Source organism: Ptiloglossa arizonensis, chromosome 4 (genome assembly GCF_051014685.1).
Source record: "Ptiloglossa arizonensis isolate GNS036 chromosome 4, iyPtiAriz1_principal, whole genome shotgun sequence".
Taxonomy (NCBI): domain Eukaryota; kingdom Metazoa; phylum Arthropoda; class Insecta; order Hymenoptera; family Colletidae; genus Ptiloglossa; species Ptiloglossa arizonensis.
In genome coordinates, this window is record NC_135051.1 from 12,786,182 (window position 1) to 12,805,074 (window position 18,893).

General features: G+C 34.0%; 2 protein-coding genes across 2 annotated transcripts in view; one reads left to right on the top strand and one right to left on the bottom strand.

Moving 5' to 3' along the window:
• Positions 1 to 14,659, bottom strand: part of LOC143145862 (uncharacterized) — a 40,408-nt gene extending 25,749 nt beyond the window's left edge. The window contains exon 1 of the mRNA XM_076309639.1: positions 14,512 to 14,659. Within this exon, the coding sequence (XP_076165754.1) occupies positions 14,512 to 14,580 (69 nt within the window). The 5' untranslated portion in view covers positions 14,581 to 14,659. The remainder of the gene's footprint in view (positions 1 to 14,511) is intronic.
• LOC143145349 (neural cell adhesion molecule 2) overlaps positions 1 to 18,893 on the top strand; it is a 261,041-nt gene that overhangs the window by 130,221 nt on the left and 111,927 nt on the right. The gene's annotated exons all lie outside the window — the stretch shown is intronic.

Sequence of the window (18,893 nt, forward strand, 5' to 3'; positions counted from 1 at the left end):
GTGCCGTACAAGGGAATTAGTTCAGAAGTGTTAGTTTCATCGGTCCGCGTACCAACACGCTTCAACCACACGAATAACAATGGAAATTCGCTCACTCACCCGACCGAACAAATAATTTTCACATAACGAACCGATTGATAAATAAATATCGCCTTAAGGCTTCGTTTCATCCAGTTACATCGAGACTGAAATTCCACTTTTCACGCATAAATTGCCCGAAGATTGTATTGGTACTTGTGCTGAAACATGACACTGTCTCAAGTGCTCGCTTGATTTGTCAGAAATGAATGCGGTGCATGTTTCAAGAAGCACCGAAGAAAGCTGCCTAGCCCTTGATAAAATGTACCTTACGGGTGGTCCAACTATGAAAAGGAGATTTTTAAAGATCGACCATGTAGATACGATTTCTCTCCTTTTCCCGTGAGTCTCTAGTCTTACCTTTTGATTCCCTGACGTCCTTTCAGCGAGAGCGAATAAGTAATCCGATACGGAAGCACTCCGCGTCTATTTCAACCGAATGTGCAACAATACGTTTGAGAAATAGATTACGAGTAAAATTGAACGAGTTCGGAAAAAGTTTACCGCATTTAAAGTATCTTCTCCCTCCAACGTCTCGAAAAATGGGTAATGTTTAAGTATATTTTAAAACGGAAATTATAAATTGGATCTGTCCAAAATATTGCACACGTTTTTGTCGATCATTTAACTACTTTTTACCATTTTCGTAACTACAAAATGATTCATTGTACACGTGAAATGATGTAATAAACTTATAATCGTTCATCTTGCTACTGAACATTACATTGCATGAATTTTGTTTTATTTTTCAAACACTGTAAAAAGGAATTATTTCTCGAACATTTCAACGTCCATGAATTAATTATTATTCGTACTGAACTATAAGCGGTTGAAAAAGACTACTGAATTTCCTTAAGTATTCCTTAAGACTACATACTTTTGATTATCTATAATTTAACGTGTATGAGTCTAGATAGGAATGAGTACTAAGATATTATCGGAATATTATTCACAAGTTAATTTTTAAATAACATCTGCTGTGTCCAACGTTGCGCAAAAGTACAAAGATACGAAAAGTAGAATAATTCAGACGAAATTAGTTAGGAAATTTAGTTTCTTTATTTTGTATTGTTCAGAATGATATCGTTCTAACGCGAACTAACCTTACTTTTCACTTTTCGGTAACAAAAGAAACAGATGGAATAATAGCGCTACAAACGTTGTGTAGCGAATAAAAATTTATTTCTGTCGGCAGTTTCATGGCAACGAAATATGCAATTTCTCATTGCTAGTGTACCGGGCTGACCTGCGGGATATATTCTCGATTTCCCTCGAAGCAGAGGAACGCTTGTCCCAGGAAATCCTGCAGAAAACTGAGAGATCCGACTTCCTTCAAGGCACAGATAAAAGCGGAAGAGAGATTTCCCAGCTGAAAATCATTCGAGAGCCATCGTGGATTCTGACGATGGAACTGGAGCAGTCGGTCGTTCCTATAGCTTTTATGAATTTGATACAAACGGTATTTGTCCTTCGCAAATTTGATCCTGAGATAGATCGTACCCTTCAAACGCAATGGAATGCAATTTCGGAATATATTGTTCGGTTAAAAGTGCATGTTAAATTATTGCACGATGCAGGAAGAATGCAACAGCATTCGAAAACGAAGTGTATTCTGTGGATGTTATTTTCAATTAACAGTTGCTCGTGTCGTTGTTATATAACTCGCGTTTGAGGTTGAAACGTCGAAACAAATTTTTTGTAATAAATTTCTAATATCAGAGCGCTCCACTTGTTACTCTTCTTATTGCTAAAACTAACGGATATCGATTTCTCTTACAGAATAACGCGAAGATAGGAAGTAGAAACTAAAACATTTCTATGGATTCCTGTTTTGTTAAATAGTAAAAATTAAGGAATGAACGTAGAGAATACGAATTTTAGAAAATAATTCTTAAAGTACTCTAAAATATAAACTTTCAAAAGCTTGTTAATCTATCGTGACAAAATGTATTGCAGCCAAACTTTTCTAATTTCTCGTCAAAAGAAAACACTGTACTCTATAACTACCAAAAGACAGTATACAAATCTTCCAATAAGAAACACATACGTAACTAGAAAATTCTACAAGTCTATCTTAACAAGCACCTACAAATCAACAATAAATGAATTTAATGTGCTTACTCATCCTCATCGCCCGCTTATTTGTCATTGAATTCATCTTGATAACAGCTTTTATACCATGAAGTTACAAATATACGATACTATTTAATAAAATATCGATGACCTTTGAATAACCTCGAATGTAGGACATACGTCATATTTGCTCCCTTGAACGGTACAGCTTTGATATATTCGGGAACTATTTACATTAGGGACGACCTGAATGATTTTTACGACCTTGAAACAGTTATTAAGAATAACATTCTGAACAACTTTTCTTTATATATGTAACTGCTGCGTCGTTTGACTATAGTTTACAACATATTTGTAAAAATATATTCGATCCTCGATGAATATTTTGTTGCTTACAACACGAATGTTATCAGTCTGATATCCTACAATTCACATTACACAGCTGTAGCATTGTTTACATGTGACTCATATGTCGTAAAATTGAAGTTTGCTTTAATTCTTCGCGGAAAGGTACATTAAAAGTAACTATAAATACAGTTAAATAGAAGAAAATGAAATTTTATGGATATTTAAACGTGTATAATAATTATAATGAATTAATTAATTTTTTAACCGAGAAAAAAGTAAAGTCAACAGCAACAGGGTTCGTGTAGATACATAAGCAAGAAAAATAGATTAAAGTGAGTTCGAGCTACATTTTTTTAAGAAAATCGTGTTTCATTCTCTGAAAAATATCTAGCTCGAATTCACTCTGATTTGTCTCGAGCGTATCATACTGAAACTTTGGAAGTACAATACACAGTATTACAAATATTTGTGCAAATATCTCGGAAACTAAGGTCGAGTGGCGAGTACATGTACAGGGAAAAGTTGTTCAGAATGTTAGTTTTGACAACATATGTTCTACTTCTCGTGACTCATTTTCTATACTTTCTGATATGCGTAATAAAAACATTTATTAACAGTAATAATAATGATAATAATACATTCGTTGTGTGACAAACATAAAACAAAATAAAGGAAACAATTGATTCACATTTATACTTTACTTCACAAATAGTTTATTATTAACATCTTGACAGATATAAACCGTTATAAAATGTTAATTTTCATTCGAAAATGAAATTCATAATTCAATCACACCTGTGTATTTTATCTCGTCTGATTGAAGTAAGAATTCTCACCCAAAAGCGGGAATTATCGTATTTTTCTCGATCTCAGTGATTTCTTGATACATTGTATCCGATCATTAGCAGAAAATGAGGAAGCAGGTGATTGGCTATTACAAGGTGGAAAAAGACGTACGAGAGAAAAAAAGATAAATTGATGGTGGTTGGCTAAACAGGCAAGACATCCGACGCATTCGAGGAAGGCTAGAAGGTTGGACCGCAGAGGGAAAATAGTAGCTGTCCGTTTCCTTGGCATCTTCTTCTAGAGGGTAAAAGACAAACGCGCAGACAGACGAAAGGGTGACGGGGGTAGGGTGGGGATGAAGTTGGCACGCGTCTAGCATACGGCACCGAACCGTTAAAACCTGCCAGGCTAGACACCAAATGCTATTCTGCACACGCCTTTCACGGTCCTGGGCACATACTCCGTGTCTGCGAGAAATAGAAACAAAAATCGAAACTGTGACGTGAGGAATGGGTGGAAGTGACCATGTTGGATGCTCGTTTAACAGGTTACTGAATCTTTGATGACAGGGTGGGTCATTCCAGCCGTGTTCAACACGAATTCCAGAGAAAAATGGAGATAATGATTACTTATCTACGGACGAGGAAAATCCGTAATAAAGTTGGTGCTTTTCGCGAGAAGAAAATCGTTCAAGATTGAATCTTCGTGTAAACAAAAGTAATTAATTATTTTATTGCGCATAGCGATATTTTTTCAGAAAATGTAGTAGTGTTTTGAATATATTAAAATTTCAATAAAAGGAACAAGGCACAGGTTATCGTTCGCAGCACCGTTCCTTTAAGTATTAACTTCATCGGTTAACTAATTCAGGAATCTAATTATTTAGTGATTAGTTCTTCGTGACGGGAGTAAATGAGTACATAAGTAAACATCAACCGAAAACACGCTTCAGCATCGGACTCACTGGCAAAACTGTCTGAAATCCTGGCGGAGCGTTGAAAAACTTTTTCTAAAAGCTACGATTAAATCACCGAGCCTCGAGCAGTACACACACTACTCTCAAATTCATGATACAAACTTTGAATAAGTTTGACGCTCTCTGAAATAAAAAAAAAGAGAATTTGTAATCGGACAGCCAGGAAGCAAACATTTTGGTGTTATAAGAATCATTGTACGTAATGTAGGACATGATTTATTTATCTTCCGTACGTTAAAATGCAACATTTACTACGTTTTATCATCAAGGTTCGTGTTGATTCAAACAAATACAAAATATTTCTTCTACTTTTCAAGAATAATTCTAAATTCATTATTTTAGTCTGTCAGAAGTTTTTTTTTTATTATCTTATGTTTAAAAAAAACACAATATAAATATAATATACCTTGCAAAAAATAATTTTTATGTTCATGAGTACACCATTATCGTTTTATTTCTTTTACCAATGTTACATGCATGTATTCCATTATGTGTACCATTAAATAATTTTAGTAGTAATATCGATTTCGGTTTTCCAGAGTAACGAAGAATTAATATTCGAAATAATTGTTACAGAGAAACTAATAAAACTGAATTTATCGATTTCAGTTAAGCTCGGTTTTCATATCGGTTCTATATATATATCAGTTTATAAACTTGTAATAAATCTTTAATGTTTAACAGAAATTCATAAAACAATTGTACATTTATACCAAATTTAAATTATTTTAAATTACATTATATTAAATTTATTTATATAGTTCAAGAAAATTTATTTATGTATTCAAAAATTATAAATTTATATTGAACGTAATGAGCAAACGCCACACTGGTAACTTATTCAAGACACATTTTGAACAATTTCATGATCCAAGGAATTGATGTTAGAAACATTATAAAACCAATACGAAAAACTTAAGATTAAATATTAATAACATTAGCGATACCAGAATACATTTTTTGCATCTGGTACGACGAACGAGACTTTAATTTCAATTTAATTTTTTAAAATAGTATGCTACATGTTTTCATATATTTCGATTCTCGAAAAATATTGCGCGCATAAAAAAGTGATGTCTGCCATCGTATTGCGTATAAAAAGTATTAAAACTTCTCTCTTTCATTTTGATTTCAAATATTTGTCGTCTGTGAAAAAAATACTGCTCGAATTTAAAGCGAACCCTCTGCATACGGAATAAATAACGTCAAATCAATCGTATTATTTAAAATTCAAAATATTATCATTCTTACAGTTTAGAATTAATAACACTCGTAATAAATATTAATAATATCATTATCACTATTTACAACACAAAATAATTTCAATATTACTAATTAAAAATTCAATACAAATTCGTTTTTATCGTATAAATTTCAAAATAATTCAATTCTCATTGTTTCAAATTCAAAATAACTTCGTTCGTTTTCATATTAGAAAATCCGGCAACCCAAAATAAAGTCCTTCGCCAAAAAATAAAGAAATAACCGCGTGTGATGTAGTTAGAAAACCGAATCACTTTTTCTCCGCTACCTCCCCTGAAATTTCCGCACGAATCGTCCCTCGCATCTGCTTTCACGGAGTGAGCGTAATTTTCATACACGCGAAGGAAGCCTAATCGTCGGGAAAGCGTTCGGTTCTCAGCCACGCAACGCCTATCGAGGGAGAATCGATACTCCGTTGAAAAATCGAAGACTGCAAACATCAGAGTGAGAGGCAATCTGCTCCGTTCTCCGTTCACCTTCGATCTTCTTGATTTTTATATATGGCCGGATCTGTAATTATTAACCGCGACTTTTCACTATCGAGATGCCAACAAAGTGATTCCGCCTTACCCTTGGCCCTCGATAACAAGCACCGAGACTCCCGATAATTGCGCTACAGTCGAAACGACGTAATTGCGGCCGCTTCTTTTTCTCCGAAGACGCTCGCAAATTACACCACCGCGCTCGTGTGCATCCGAGATTACGTTTAATCGATAAATCACGGCACGCAGGGGGACGGTAACCTTACATCAGGCCCGCAGGAATCATTTGTCGCGTGGAAGTTGGCTTCATATCGCAGCGATTATCAGCGTGATGTTCCAATCTACGAGTGTTGATAATACCTATCGAGAATCGTAAATTTGGGCCTACGTTTTTCGCTCTCGAATAACGACCGGGTCGAAGACAAGTTCCACGTAGCAGCGGTTCGCAAGTAGTTTCCCGAAGATTGTTTAAAGCAGAGATGGGATCAAGTTCAATATGTACCCACGTGTCGAAGTCAATTCCAACAGTTAAAGTGAACTTCACAGATTCGAAACGTACTCGTAAGAAATGAAGTATCAGTTTCTTATGGAAACGGGCTAATCGTAAGAATTATTGTATCAATCTTTCAACGATCAAAGTACACGTGAAAAATTAAGTATCAGGCTTTGTGCGAGCAGAGTATGCGGTGTGAAAAACTTTTGGACAAATTGTATCGTCTTTCTAAAAAATTCCTGGACTGATATTTTTTCCATCACATTGAGGAAATATAGTAGTGTATATTGCTTATTATATTCGAAAATATAATAATCGAATAAGTGATTATTTAGAATATCGAATAGCTACGTTTTAATTTGTAATTTTAATTACATTAGCATTGAGTTAGCGACAGATGTAAATCGTGAATTCATAAATTTTTAATATTATTGGATCACAACAGGAAATACAACATGGCAAGATACCGAATGGTGTAAATGAACATCTAACATCTTTTAAGTGTATTCAACGATGATAAGAGTGAGAGTTGGATTGAACAATTTCATTCATACAATATTTTTTATTTTAATTGCTTGATTTTTCATTACATTAGGTAGGAAACTTCTTAGAGAGGCGTTGTAATCCACAAGATTCGAAAATGCATTTACTAGATTGTTCAATACGTTTGTCATTTTTTCCATTACAAATCACAGTGTACAGCGCAAGAAAAATTAATTTTCTAATATGCCAATTTAACGTTTCTACGCTAATTTGCTAACTTTATGTTTGACCATTGAGCAATCTTTAAATTATACGTGATAAAACGTTAATATTATTGCATTTCTTCTGCATTAGAAAGATCAAATACTTAGACAGACCTTTATAATCGAATGACGTTTTGTTTCTTTTCACCTGCAATTTGCAATTAGTAATAAAAATAGAAAGTAAGCTAAGAGGAGAGAAGACTCTTGAATAAATTGAAGTTGCTTAAGAAAGAAAATGAAATAAAATTTGATCTGCACATTTTCTATACTAATAAATGCCACTTTTTATTTAATTGAAAATTAATTTCTTAAATTGATGCTCGTCTTTGATTAGTTTACTGCTAAATATCCTACTTTCAAAAATCGATATGAGTTAATACGAACGTTGAACATGTTCAGACTACGTGAAACATTAACTAAATTAGAAATTTTATAACTATTACGCATTTCTACTTTAAACATGAGCAAACTTTTTGTTGAAATTGTATTTATTAACGAGCATTTAAATTATGTTGCGGAAATATTATACTTGATTGGCAAATATGATGTACATCCCCTGATAAATGGCATATATCATTTTCAACAACTTATCATATTTCAAGCTTTTTTATATAGTATCTAGATACTTCAAGTACATCAGTTTCATCAGTTATTTATAAAACGCGAATTTTCCATAACAAGTAACAAATGAACTCATAACAGAAAGCAAATTACTCATAATTATGAAGTCTCAAGAACATTGTTTAACTTTCCTTTTTAAATTTCAAAATCGATAAACCCTTTTAAGTTTAAGCGTTAACAATTTTTTCTTAAGTTAGTCGACTTAATAAACGTAGAATTGTTCATAATATAAAACTTATACTTTGACCTCGCATCTTACGTGATCTTTTCTTCTTTTAGTTTCGGAGCATCCAATTTTTCACTAACCAGAAAATAGCAATCATAGGGTAATTTAATGTCATATGAAATTTATGTTCTATCTTTTGTATTCTTCGTAATTACAGATTTTAGCAAAGTTATACATTCTAATAAGGGGAACGTTAAGGAATGCAAAAATTTTCCAGAACTTGATACCTATCTTGAAGAAGATTAGTGTAAAGGTTAACATCGCATATGTAGTTAAATAAACGTTATGCAACTCTTCCTGCAAGTCAAATATATGCAAATGTTATCCTTCGTATAAAATAAATCTCTCTTTCAGAAATACAATACCTTCTTTTGTGATATATTCGGTACAACTTCTGCTGTTCTCTTCCCTCAACCTATTTTTATTCGTCCACAGTAGCCAACCTCAAATAGCTTTTTCGTTCTTCTTTTTTTTTTTCAACGGTATCGAATTTCAATACGAAAAGATACATTGAACGGCTTCAATGTTTGAAATAACTCGTCATAAAAACCGCAACAGTAGCACTTTTTTTTAACTATAGGGACCATTGTTACAATGTTGTAGTACCAGGACCATTCTCAGGCTTCAAATTGATTGATGGCACTTCAACAGAAAAATTGAATTAGCCGAAGCCAGTGTAAGGACCTGACACGTTAAATTGCATTCATTTCAAACTATTTTCCACAGTTGGTCCTAAACTCTCGAAGCTAATGTATGTACATTTTCACACGAGTTTGTTAAAAGTTTCCTGCATTTGCACCGTAGCATATACGCGCGTTTTAAATGTGATCAATTTCACTTATTCGGGAAAAAGGAACAATGAAGTATTATAAATTAACTCCAAGCTGTCGGTCTTTTTATAAAAGCATATTTTTATATTGAACGTTTATCGACATCTTAAACAATTTTGTGTTAATTATGTATATAAATGTTTTTCAACCTATACGTTCATCATCAGATCTAATAAGTTTTAATTATTTATACAAAAAATAAAATAATTTATAATAGTGTATTGATAAATAAATTTAGTTCGAACTGCATTTAGTATATGTACAATCATTTTTTATACTTGTAATTTTTATATATGTACATACCTATATCGTAGGTTAGATATTATTTTCATTACTATATTTATTTGTCATCTATATCGTTCTTAAATAGAATATTAAATTTATTGTATTGGAGGACAAAAATGTATTACATTTGTACGTAGGCGTTAATAAGTAGTAGAATAATGTTCGAAGATGCACACTCGGAAGTTAATTTGAAATATTAACAAGTAAAAAATAGTATCAATTGATATTATAATTAAGAGAAATACATATATTTCATCTAACCTGCGTTAACTCCATGATAAAGGTTTTTGAGCCAACAGTTTCCCTAACAATGAATTGTTTTTCTCGAAAGCTATAAATATTTGCATCAATTGTAAAGAGTAAACAAATCCACCGGTGGATGTACTTAACTTTTCTAGTGTTTTTCTACTAATCTTTTGGGCTGCTAAGACTTTTGAAACAGTCCCTTTCCATGTTTCTGTGCTTTTCTAATTAAGCTTAAATATTATAATCGAATATTTCATCAAGTCCATGATGTAATCTATTTCTAAAGAACTGACACAACGCAAATTAATTTGTAAAACTAATACTGTATTCATGATGTGAATTTAGGCAATTATCCACAAAGTATATTGTACAGAAGGTGAGAATAGATGTACTTTTTTTTTATCTCGAACCGATAGAAAACCAGTGAAATTTGACTCACCATCCGTTAAACAAGAGGTATCCATTAATGAAAGTTTATATTTTTTATCACACTTCGGTAAGGGTATGGAATCGCTCATTTAGATTATATTTAAGTGTACATTACTCGAATCATGTCAGTAAATCTTTCAATTATATGACTAAAAATAATACGTAATAACCAAAATCTAAGTTTTCTTTAGAGGGTAAAATTTTAACCTATGTGTGTGTTTTATTACTGTTCAGTCATGAATCGCATAAATTGAGTACCTCGCGCACCATAAACCTAGAGTAGTCGATATGGTACCGATTTAGAGGGATGGAAATATTTGATCGGTTACAGGGAAATAACACTTTTATGGAGGGATATATTCGATCGTTTACAGAAAAAATGCCGTAATATGTATAACAGAGTAAGAAAGTAGAGAATAACTATTTATCTATGTAATTTGAACTGATGCTCGTTGGCCGATTAAAATCCAAATGCTTCCAATTTATTGACCTGTCGAGTGCCAATTTACGCTTTGCAACTAAACAAGTATCTTAGTTAGAAACTCATCAGTTTATTGTACAACTATTTACTATCAAGCGCGGAAAAAGCGTAAAAAGCGAAAATTCTGAATTCCAAGACCTTCAAGTATACTTTGCCACGTTTGGATGTTTTCCACTTCTGTTACTAAACCACTGTATGCAAAATGAAGATTCCTCGACTCGCGAGTACGAATAATTCCCAGCTCTGTTATAAATTCTGGTAACGGCAAACATTGCCAATTGTCAGGATGCCCTAGAAACTTTTCTTAGATTTCTACATACCGAATTTCCCTTGTAAAGTTACGACCACTTACTGCGAGATCCATTCTGCGTATTCCGTTGATAACAGCGCAGCCTGGTCTACAAAACACGGTTGTTTCTTACACATACGGGTCGTTATTTCGTAGGAAACCTTAGCATACAAGTTGTATAAATCTACGTCGCAAGTCTGTATTCCGTGAAATCTGGCAATCGTAAAAAGCAAGGGGACAGAAGACTGTAAAAGAAAGAACGAGGTTCGATGGGTTTCATCATCGAACTTTTTTACCGGTCCATAAAAGGAAATCGGTACATCTTGGAAACAAGTGCAAGCGACACTGTAGGTTATTCAAGTGGAAATATTACGATTTATGGGGAAAAGTTCACCGTCGACGATGGAATCAGCTTGATCGATCGTCCCGTACCTTCTTTAATTCAACGTTACGCTACGTTTATTGTCTACTGGATCGTTCCGCATCGAATCGATCACTTCTTGCGGCCGATATTAAGGATTTTGTTGAAATTGAAGCTTTCCCTACAAAATACGGTTATTTCTAGAGCGAACATTTTATAATTGACATTATAATGAGCTGTTAAAAGCCGCAATGCGGGCCGTGTCGGGTAACCGATTTACGTGCTCGGTTGCTACGGTCACCTGACCATACTCCCTCTCGTGCTATATTATTTGAATCAACTTTATAAACAAAATCAGCAGGTTGGCTAACCGCTTCAATGTTGTCATTTATACCTTTAATGGTTTCGTCGACCTACTATTTGCCAATGGCACTTTTTCAGTAATAATCATGAAGTTTTCGTGAATACATTGTGGTAGATTTGTAACGATTATAATAAATTGGAATAAACTGTTTCGAAAATTCGAAAATATTTTTCGTACACATTTTCTGTGATACAACGGAATAACTAAAACTTTCTATATCTTTGTTATGTAATTAGCTTTTTTGTTTTTTAATTATTAACGATACGAATAAATTTGCTATCAGATCTTGTATTATAAAGAAAATCTGTTTTAACTAAAGTATACAAATCTCTTTTTCATTTCCCAAACAAATTTTTTTTGAATATGTACATTAGAACGATTTCTCAATATCAAAGTAACATTTTTTCCAAACATAACTCTATTTCACCATTAGGTTAGAAATTTTTTAATTAATGATCGTTCTCTTTAGTAATTTATTGGCAACTATGTTTAAAATTAAAAGTTGATATTTGAGTTTCTTTTATCGTCTAGTATTGGATCGATTTTTGAATGCATTTTCCTTGAAAATGAAAATTGAACCTCCAATGTAATTTGGTGATTGTTTATTTTCGTCTTATTTCAAGCTATGGAATCTTCTTGACCCCATTTGTATCACGAATTTTGGTCCACGGTGTATACATGTTTCATACAACTACGCTAAAGCTCTTGATACCCAGGTAATACCCGTATCCGTATATCCATATATCCGGTATGACATGGTATTAACTGGATAGTAATAGTGGTTGGGTAATATGATTAAAGTTACATTGTAGCAATGAAAGTATGTACTCCCGTTTAAAAAAAATATCGACGATCTTGAAAAAAATAATTCTCATCGTAATACGTAATTTTTCGAACTTAACAATTTATTCCTTCGACATTTTCGCGTATCATTAAGAGCAACAGAGATATTGCCTCGTAAGAGAGTTACTGATATGCAATGCCTAATATACAATCCCATTGCTATTTTGGAACGAGACATTAAGCTGAGAATAGCTCGAGAAATAGGTGAAACTCGAACGACTACTTGGTTTGTTTCTCCTATTTAAAAAATGTTAAGCGAACAAGCGGTAGTATAATAAAAACAGAATATAGTTGCGTTGAAACATTTTTTCATGTAAAATTGAAAATTCTGAGTCCATCCATTGTTTAATCCTTGTATAGTTATTGCAAAGAGTTATAACTCTTACTATACTGTTTGTTTAAAGGGTAACAGTTTACTCAAAGAAGGTACAGAAATATCCTCCTATCTGCATAACCCATCTGTCTAAAATGCTTAAAGAAGAAAAATAAATTATAGTTATGTATAAATATGATGTATGATATTGAAGGTATATACATAACACTGTATGGAAATTTTATTATAGATCAAAGTAACCTACATACGTCTGTCTCGTTCATTCCAAATCATTCCTCTTCCAAGGTTCGTATTAGTATAGAGAAACACAGTATAACTCTTTCGCAAATACAAATGGCACCATTGAAATGGCTATGAAAGCTGCCGATTTCGATTGTAGACCTCATTGAAACAATATAAAACGTGAGAATGGCACGGTTCGCTGACCATAGCAGCTGTGCACGTGGATCGATTACCTGAAATGGAGTGCACCATGATACTTAACACTTTATTATGATATCAATTATAACGCCCAGTCTAGAAATAACCATATAGGCGATCAAAAATAAATTTTCTATTTAGATTGCTCTATTTATTATATAACTTCTCTCCGAGTTGCTCAAATGTTTTAGCGACAACTCTTTCAGCCTTGATGAATTAATTTCTGTTTTTCGAATCTCTGTGTCGATTGTACTTAAATCTCATATATATATATTATCCCTCATAAATTTATTGTAAATACTTTTTTCATCATTTTATTTTCGAAAAACGAAGAAACGCAATAATTCAAAATTGTCCACGATTAACGAAACAATTTTCAATACAGCAAATTATGACACATCGCGTACTAAACGTTACAAATCACGAAAACCCGCTTACCGTAATCTTATTGGACCTCAACGACTATAGTTACACATAGCCGTTCTAAGCAGGTAATATATCAAATCGGATAAATGGAAACGGTTTGAATGGTAGTTTCTGAAAAAATGAATCCGATACAATGAAATAAGTTTGAATGAAAATTTTTAAATTTCTTTCTATATGAAATGATTCTTATTTACCTTGTAATAGATTTACGATAAACGTCCTTCAGGCCGTTGAATGTCATTTACAATGCAAAATAATCGAATTATTTGCACGCAATGACACGTGTTCAAAATCTTGACCTCGAGAGTCAACGCGTTCTTTAATTAAAGCAATATGGAATAATAAGCACACTTACCAGATAACCACCACCAGGTAGCTACCATTGAAACCATTACCACCCTTCCTCTCATTTATTCATAATTTTCAATTCACAATTGAGGACGTATTTCAACGAGTAAAAAATAAAAGAGAAGAAGTCGTACCACTCCGCTTTGGACTCGGTTTCACTCTACAAGGGACTTCCTTTCCATTTACCCCCAACTCCGCGGTATTACAAATCCACTCGATGATAAAATCTCAACTCCAAAATGACTGCAGAAGTCACGCTCGCCAGGAATTACTACTGCGTTAAGGACACTCGCCCGTATAATTTACACCGCTCCGAACATTTATCACTGAGAAGTTCATTATCAGTCTATCGATTATGATAATCAGGATTGTGTCGGGGCCCTTTCCTTTCGCTGCCAGCCCCCCTTCTGTAAAACAAAGAATCAGATCCCGTTCCTCCACGGGGATCCTTCTCCGCGTTCGTTCAGCGACTAATAAACGACACGCAGCCTCGCGAGTTCGCGTTTCAACGGAACCCGCGCGTGCGGCGCGTCGTTCCCACGGAACCACGGAACGGAAATACAGGCTGCCGTGGCGAATTTACCGAAGTTCTCCACGACAACTTTCATATTTCCCCGGGAATCGGAGCGGGGCGGTGGAAGTATCACGGGAACGCCGCGACTTAATTAAATTCGATAAAACGCCCCCGTGAACGGGCTAGAATCTACGAACAGGCGGATCGTAAAACGTAAATTACGAGGCCCTGTAAAACGAACCGACTTACGTGTCGATGGGGGTTGGAAGGAGCCGCGTTGACAACACTGGGCTCGTTTTTATTGCTCGTCCAAACCATCCCACTCCGAGCGTCGATTAATTTCTTCTTCTTCTTCTTCTTCTTCTTCTTCTTCTTCTTCTTCTTCTTCTTCTTCTTCTTCTTCTTCTTCTTCTTCTTCTTCTTCGCGTCGCACCTGGCGTTTTATGACCCGGGATTGGACACCCGTGTCCATCGCGTCGACGATTGGGAAACTCTCGCGCCACACATGTAAATATATACTTGTATAAATATCAGTGACATGGACGCGTCGAGGGGCGTTGGGAAGCGAGAGGGCGTCGTAGGCGCAGAAGCACGCGCGCGCGCAACGTCGTAACTCATAAGGGAGATTAATGTCTCCGGCGGAACCCGAGAACTGTAAAGCTTCGCTATAGAACTGTTCTGTTCTATACGAAAGCTGTTACTCGCAGAGGAAACTGACGCGAAGATCGTGATGCGACTATGGAATGTCATAAAGAGGAGCCCGGAGTATTCAGCCCGCCGCTTTTTGGCGTTTCCTTGGAAATTCGGGCTCTTTTATTGATAGCCACGCGCGCCGAGGAAATGGGAAAATCGTTTCCAGATACGTTTCTCGCGAATAAAGCGATGAATGGAGGATAATAGACGCGAGACTTTCATCTCGTTATTTTCTTCCTTTTCTTTTTCTGGAGTTCTTCTTATTGATTCTCTGATTATTAGTTTAAGCTACTATAGTTTCCACTGAAGTCTCCGTGTATTAAATAAAAATAGAATAAGAAATATATTGGGTAACGGCGCGAGTATAATCACGGACCCGGGAAAAAGTGTATTATAAATCTTAACTCGATGTTTCATTAATAATATCGAATTTTGAATATTTTTTATTCTTCTAGGTATCAAAGATAGCGCCGATGGAACGATTTTTATTTCTAACAGTTAATAGTAGTACGTTGCAAGTACAAAGATAAATGTTAACGACATTTCGATTTTAATGGGAAATTTCCTCTGAAAGTTGACTTGTGAAATGTGTAACTTTAGAAAACAGAAATCGATTATTAATTTTTAATTGCACGTGTCAGGAAATACCCTGTTAATTTATTTTATTTACATGTGTTGTTACATTTCGTATTGTTTTGCAAAACTAACAAAATGTTACCGATATTTAAGAGTTGACAGTTGGTTCAAATGTTTACATAATATTATCCATAAATTAGAAACAATACTGTGAATAAATGTTTACATACTTTATACGATTCTTGTTAATCTGTTTAAATTTTTTCACCGAAGATTATAAAATTGATATCATCGTATGTTGTTTAAAAAATGATGTGTAATGGACTTATTATTAGTAAAGTATGACACATCTGAAAGTTAAGGTTTAAAAATAAAAATTATCATTATTGACGATGATATTTGATAAACAATGTTAATTTATTTCATTTAATTATTCCTTAGTTGATCAATTGACCATTACATAACCCGATTATTTAAGAAAGTGTATAATTAAACAAAACATGTTTAATCAAAATATGTTTCGTTTAATATTAGTCGAGAGTCAATTGTTCAAGGAAAAACACGTATTTTATGAAATTCCAAGAAGTTAATAATAACGATTACATTGGATATACATACTTATTTTAAGATCTCGGACGTGTTACATATACTAGCTAGGCATTCGATAAATATACTGTGATATTAAATACGCAAAATTTGTTTAATCTTTGAAACTTGGTTCGTCATTTTGAATTGACCAGAAAATTTTTTACACCATAATATTTATAACGTAAACAATACTCCAAATAATCTTGAAAATTATTTTTAAAATGACATATATTGAAAACAAAATGGATGCTTTCTGAACTACTTGAACAAGATAAATACGAAAGTAGTAAGTATAATTCCTTTCAAAGGATGCACATGGATACGTGGTAACTCCAAGGAAAACCGACTTCCTGCGTGCTTCTTTGCAACTGAAAGGATTTCGGTACGCATACTCTGAGTTCCGATTCTGAAAGAATTTCGAATTGCCGGATGGTGACGCTTATACCCCTAGGAATACAGCATAACTTAAAAGTAGTATCGGTAACGGTGAGGTATTTTTAAATCCATTGTAAAGGGAATAACAGGTATCCTGACAGTAACAGCTCGCTGTAAATTGGCTTTGAGTAGTTAGTAAAGTAACTCGGAGATATATACATAATCTCATTCCGCGATGGGGATCGTCAAAGGGAATCCATAAAGTTGCGACAACTGTGTGCCTATAGGGTGTCTCTGAACTCTGGAATGTAAAACGTGAGCAGCAGTTAGAAATTTATGGAAAGAGAGGAGACGTTGATTTATGGGATCTCAGAAAGTCAATACTTTTATATCATTCTCAGGTTCACACGATTGAAGTTATTCGTAAAATTGTAAAATTTACCATACTTTACAATCGCTAATAAACTACAGATAGATTTTGTTTCTAGACATTGTAACGAAGTATCAATTTTTCAATACCTTTCAAATTTTAATGAATTTATCTATCCCTATTTCGTTATTAAATAAAAGTATGTGTACATAAAAACGAAATTTACTACGTGAATCTATGTGACATTGATTAGAATCGACAATATATCGATTAGAATCGAAATGTGATTCTATTGATTGAAAACTTTTTATTCATAATTGTTACAACTTTAAAGCCAATTTTTCTACTTATTGAGCAAGAATATTTTAAGATGCCGTTAATATATTATAAATAGGAAATGTTGATTTAATACTTTAAGATTGTTCAGATTTTGGCACTATAGAACATTGTAACTTTAGGTATACTCGATGCAATAGAATTAGTCTCATCAAGCTTTATTCGTCAGCGTATATGACACCGCGATTGTAACATCTGCATGTAACCAAAATTCATAAACAATGTCATCTATTGGACGATGTATCGTATCGTCTTTTTGAAACACAACTACTGAGCCAGGTATAGTTTAATAAACTAAAAAAGTTCTCTGAGCATGATGAGTCCACTTCAAAGTCACCATTTTAAACATTCAAATTAAAACTTGGTATTTAACAATACAAATTTCTGAAACTCATAGATCTTTAAAAAAGAAAATATTTTTCTTCACAACCTTGACAATTTGTTGTATTCAATATTTTTGGTATGGTCATCTAACTAGGATATAAATAACATGTATGAGGAATCACGCCAGTAAACTCTAAGTGTTTATATCTCGGTAACAAAGCTAAGTCTAGCAAACTGGTAAATTTCTTTTTGGTTTCTCTTCTCGTGAGAAATTTATTCCGAATATGGTCCCATATTTTCGTTAACACTCTACAGAAATGACTGGACTGATTCTTTTTACACTTTTGCCTCCATCTTTACTTTCGATGCAATGAAAGGTTCTAGACGCAAACTGAGATCCGATTGGCAGATTACGCATCATCAATTGCATTCTACCAATCGGTAGTCAGAACACGTCTAACGCTTTTCATTGCATGTGTGGTAGTAAGAACAAGTTCTTTCGCACCGGGTGCACACTACAGGTCGAAAGTATGAGACCAAACCTTATTGAACACATAAAAGATTGTTCGGCAGCCCATTTTAAAAGAAAGTTTATCGTTTCAAACTTCTACTTATATAAAGAACTTTACATAGAATGCAACAGTGGACAGGTCTAAACGATAATTAACATGCTACAACATTGTTGCTGTCTCACCTCATTTTATCCGAATGATGTATCTGGTGTACCAGTAATTGTACAGACAGAGAATAATTATCACAGTTTAATTATCAAAATGAATATTGATCTGTGTCATAAAAAATATAAATAAATTAAATGGTTCCGTACTCTTGGTTATTACAGAGTTTTGCCAATTTTTTGCAATTAAAACTCGTGAAATTTAATATAAATTTCAGTAGCTTGATAAACGTACAAAAATTCATGTCTCGTTTAATTAGAAGTATGAATGATTGTACGCGTTTGGCAACCGAAAGGCAAACTTTTGAACACGAGTGAAAAAAGTCACATTTGCAGAAATTTCCCCGGGTTAATCACACAGCCGTTTCATTGCTATAGTTCAACGTTGACAATGTAATGTGCCTGTATCATACTAGAAATTAACGATGCAATGATTGGAGCACATTCGGGCGAGCGAGTGTAACGATACTGCTTTAATCATTAAAACGAACGTCATTGTTACCGAACAAAAACTAGCAGAACGAAACAATATTCAACGTTCAAAAGAGTCAATGAAACAGAGGAAACGAGACGACGATTAAAGTGGTTCCATAACAAATGAAACATTCACGATTGAAATTTACGGGGAACACGAGTAAGCTCGCAAGCACAGCTTTATTTACGCGAGCCGGGTGCCTACTTCGCTCTACGGTA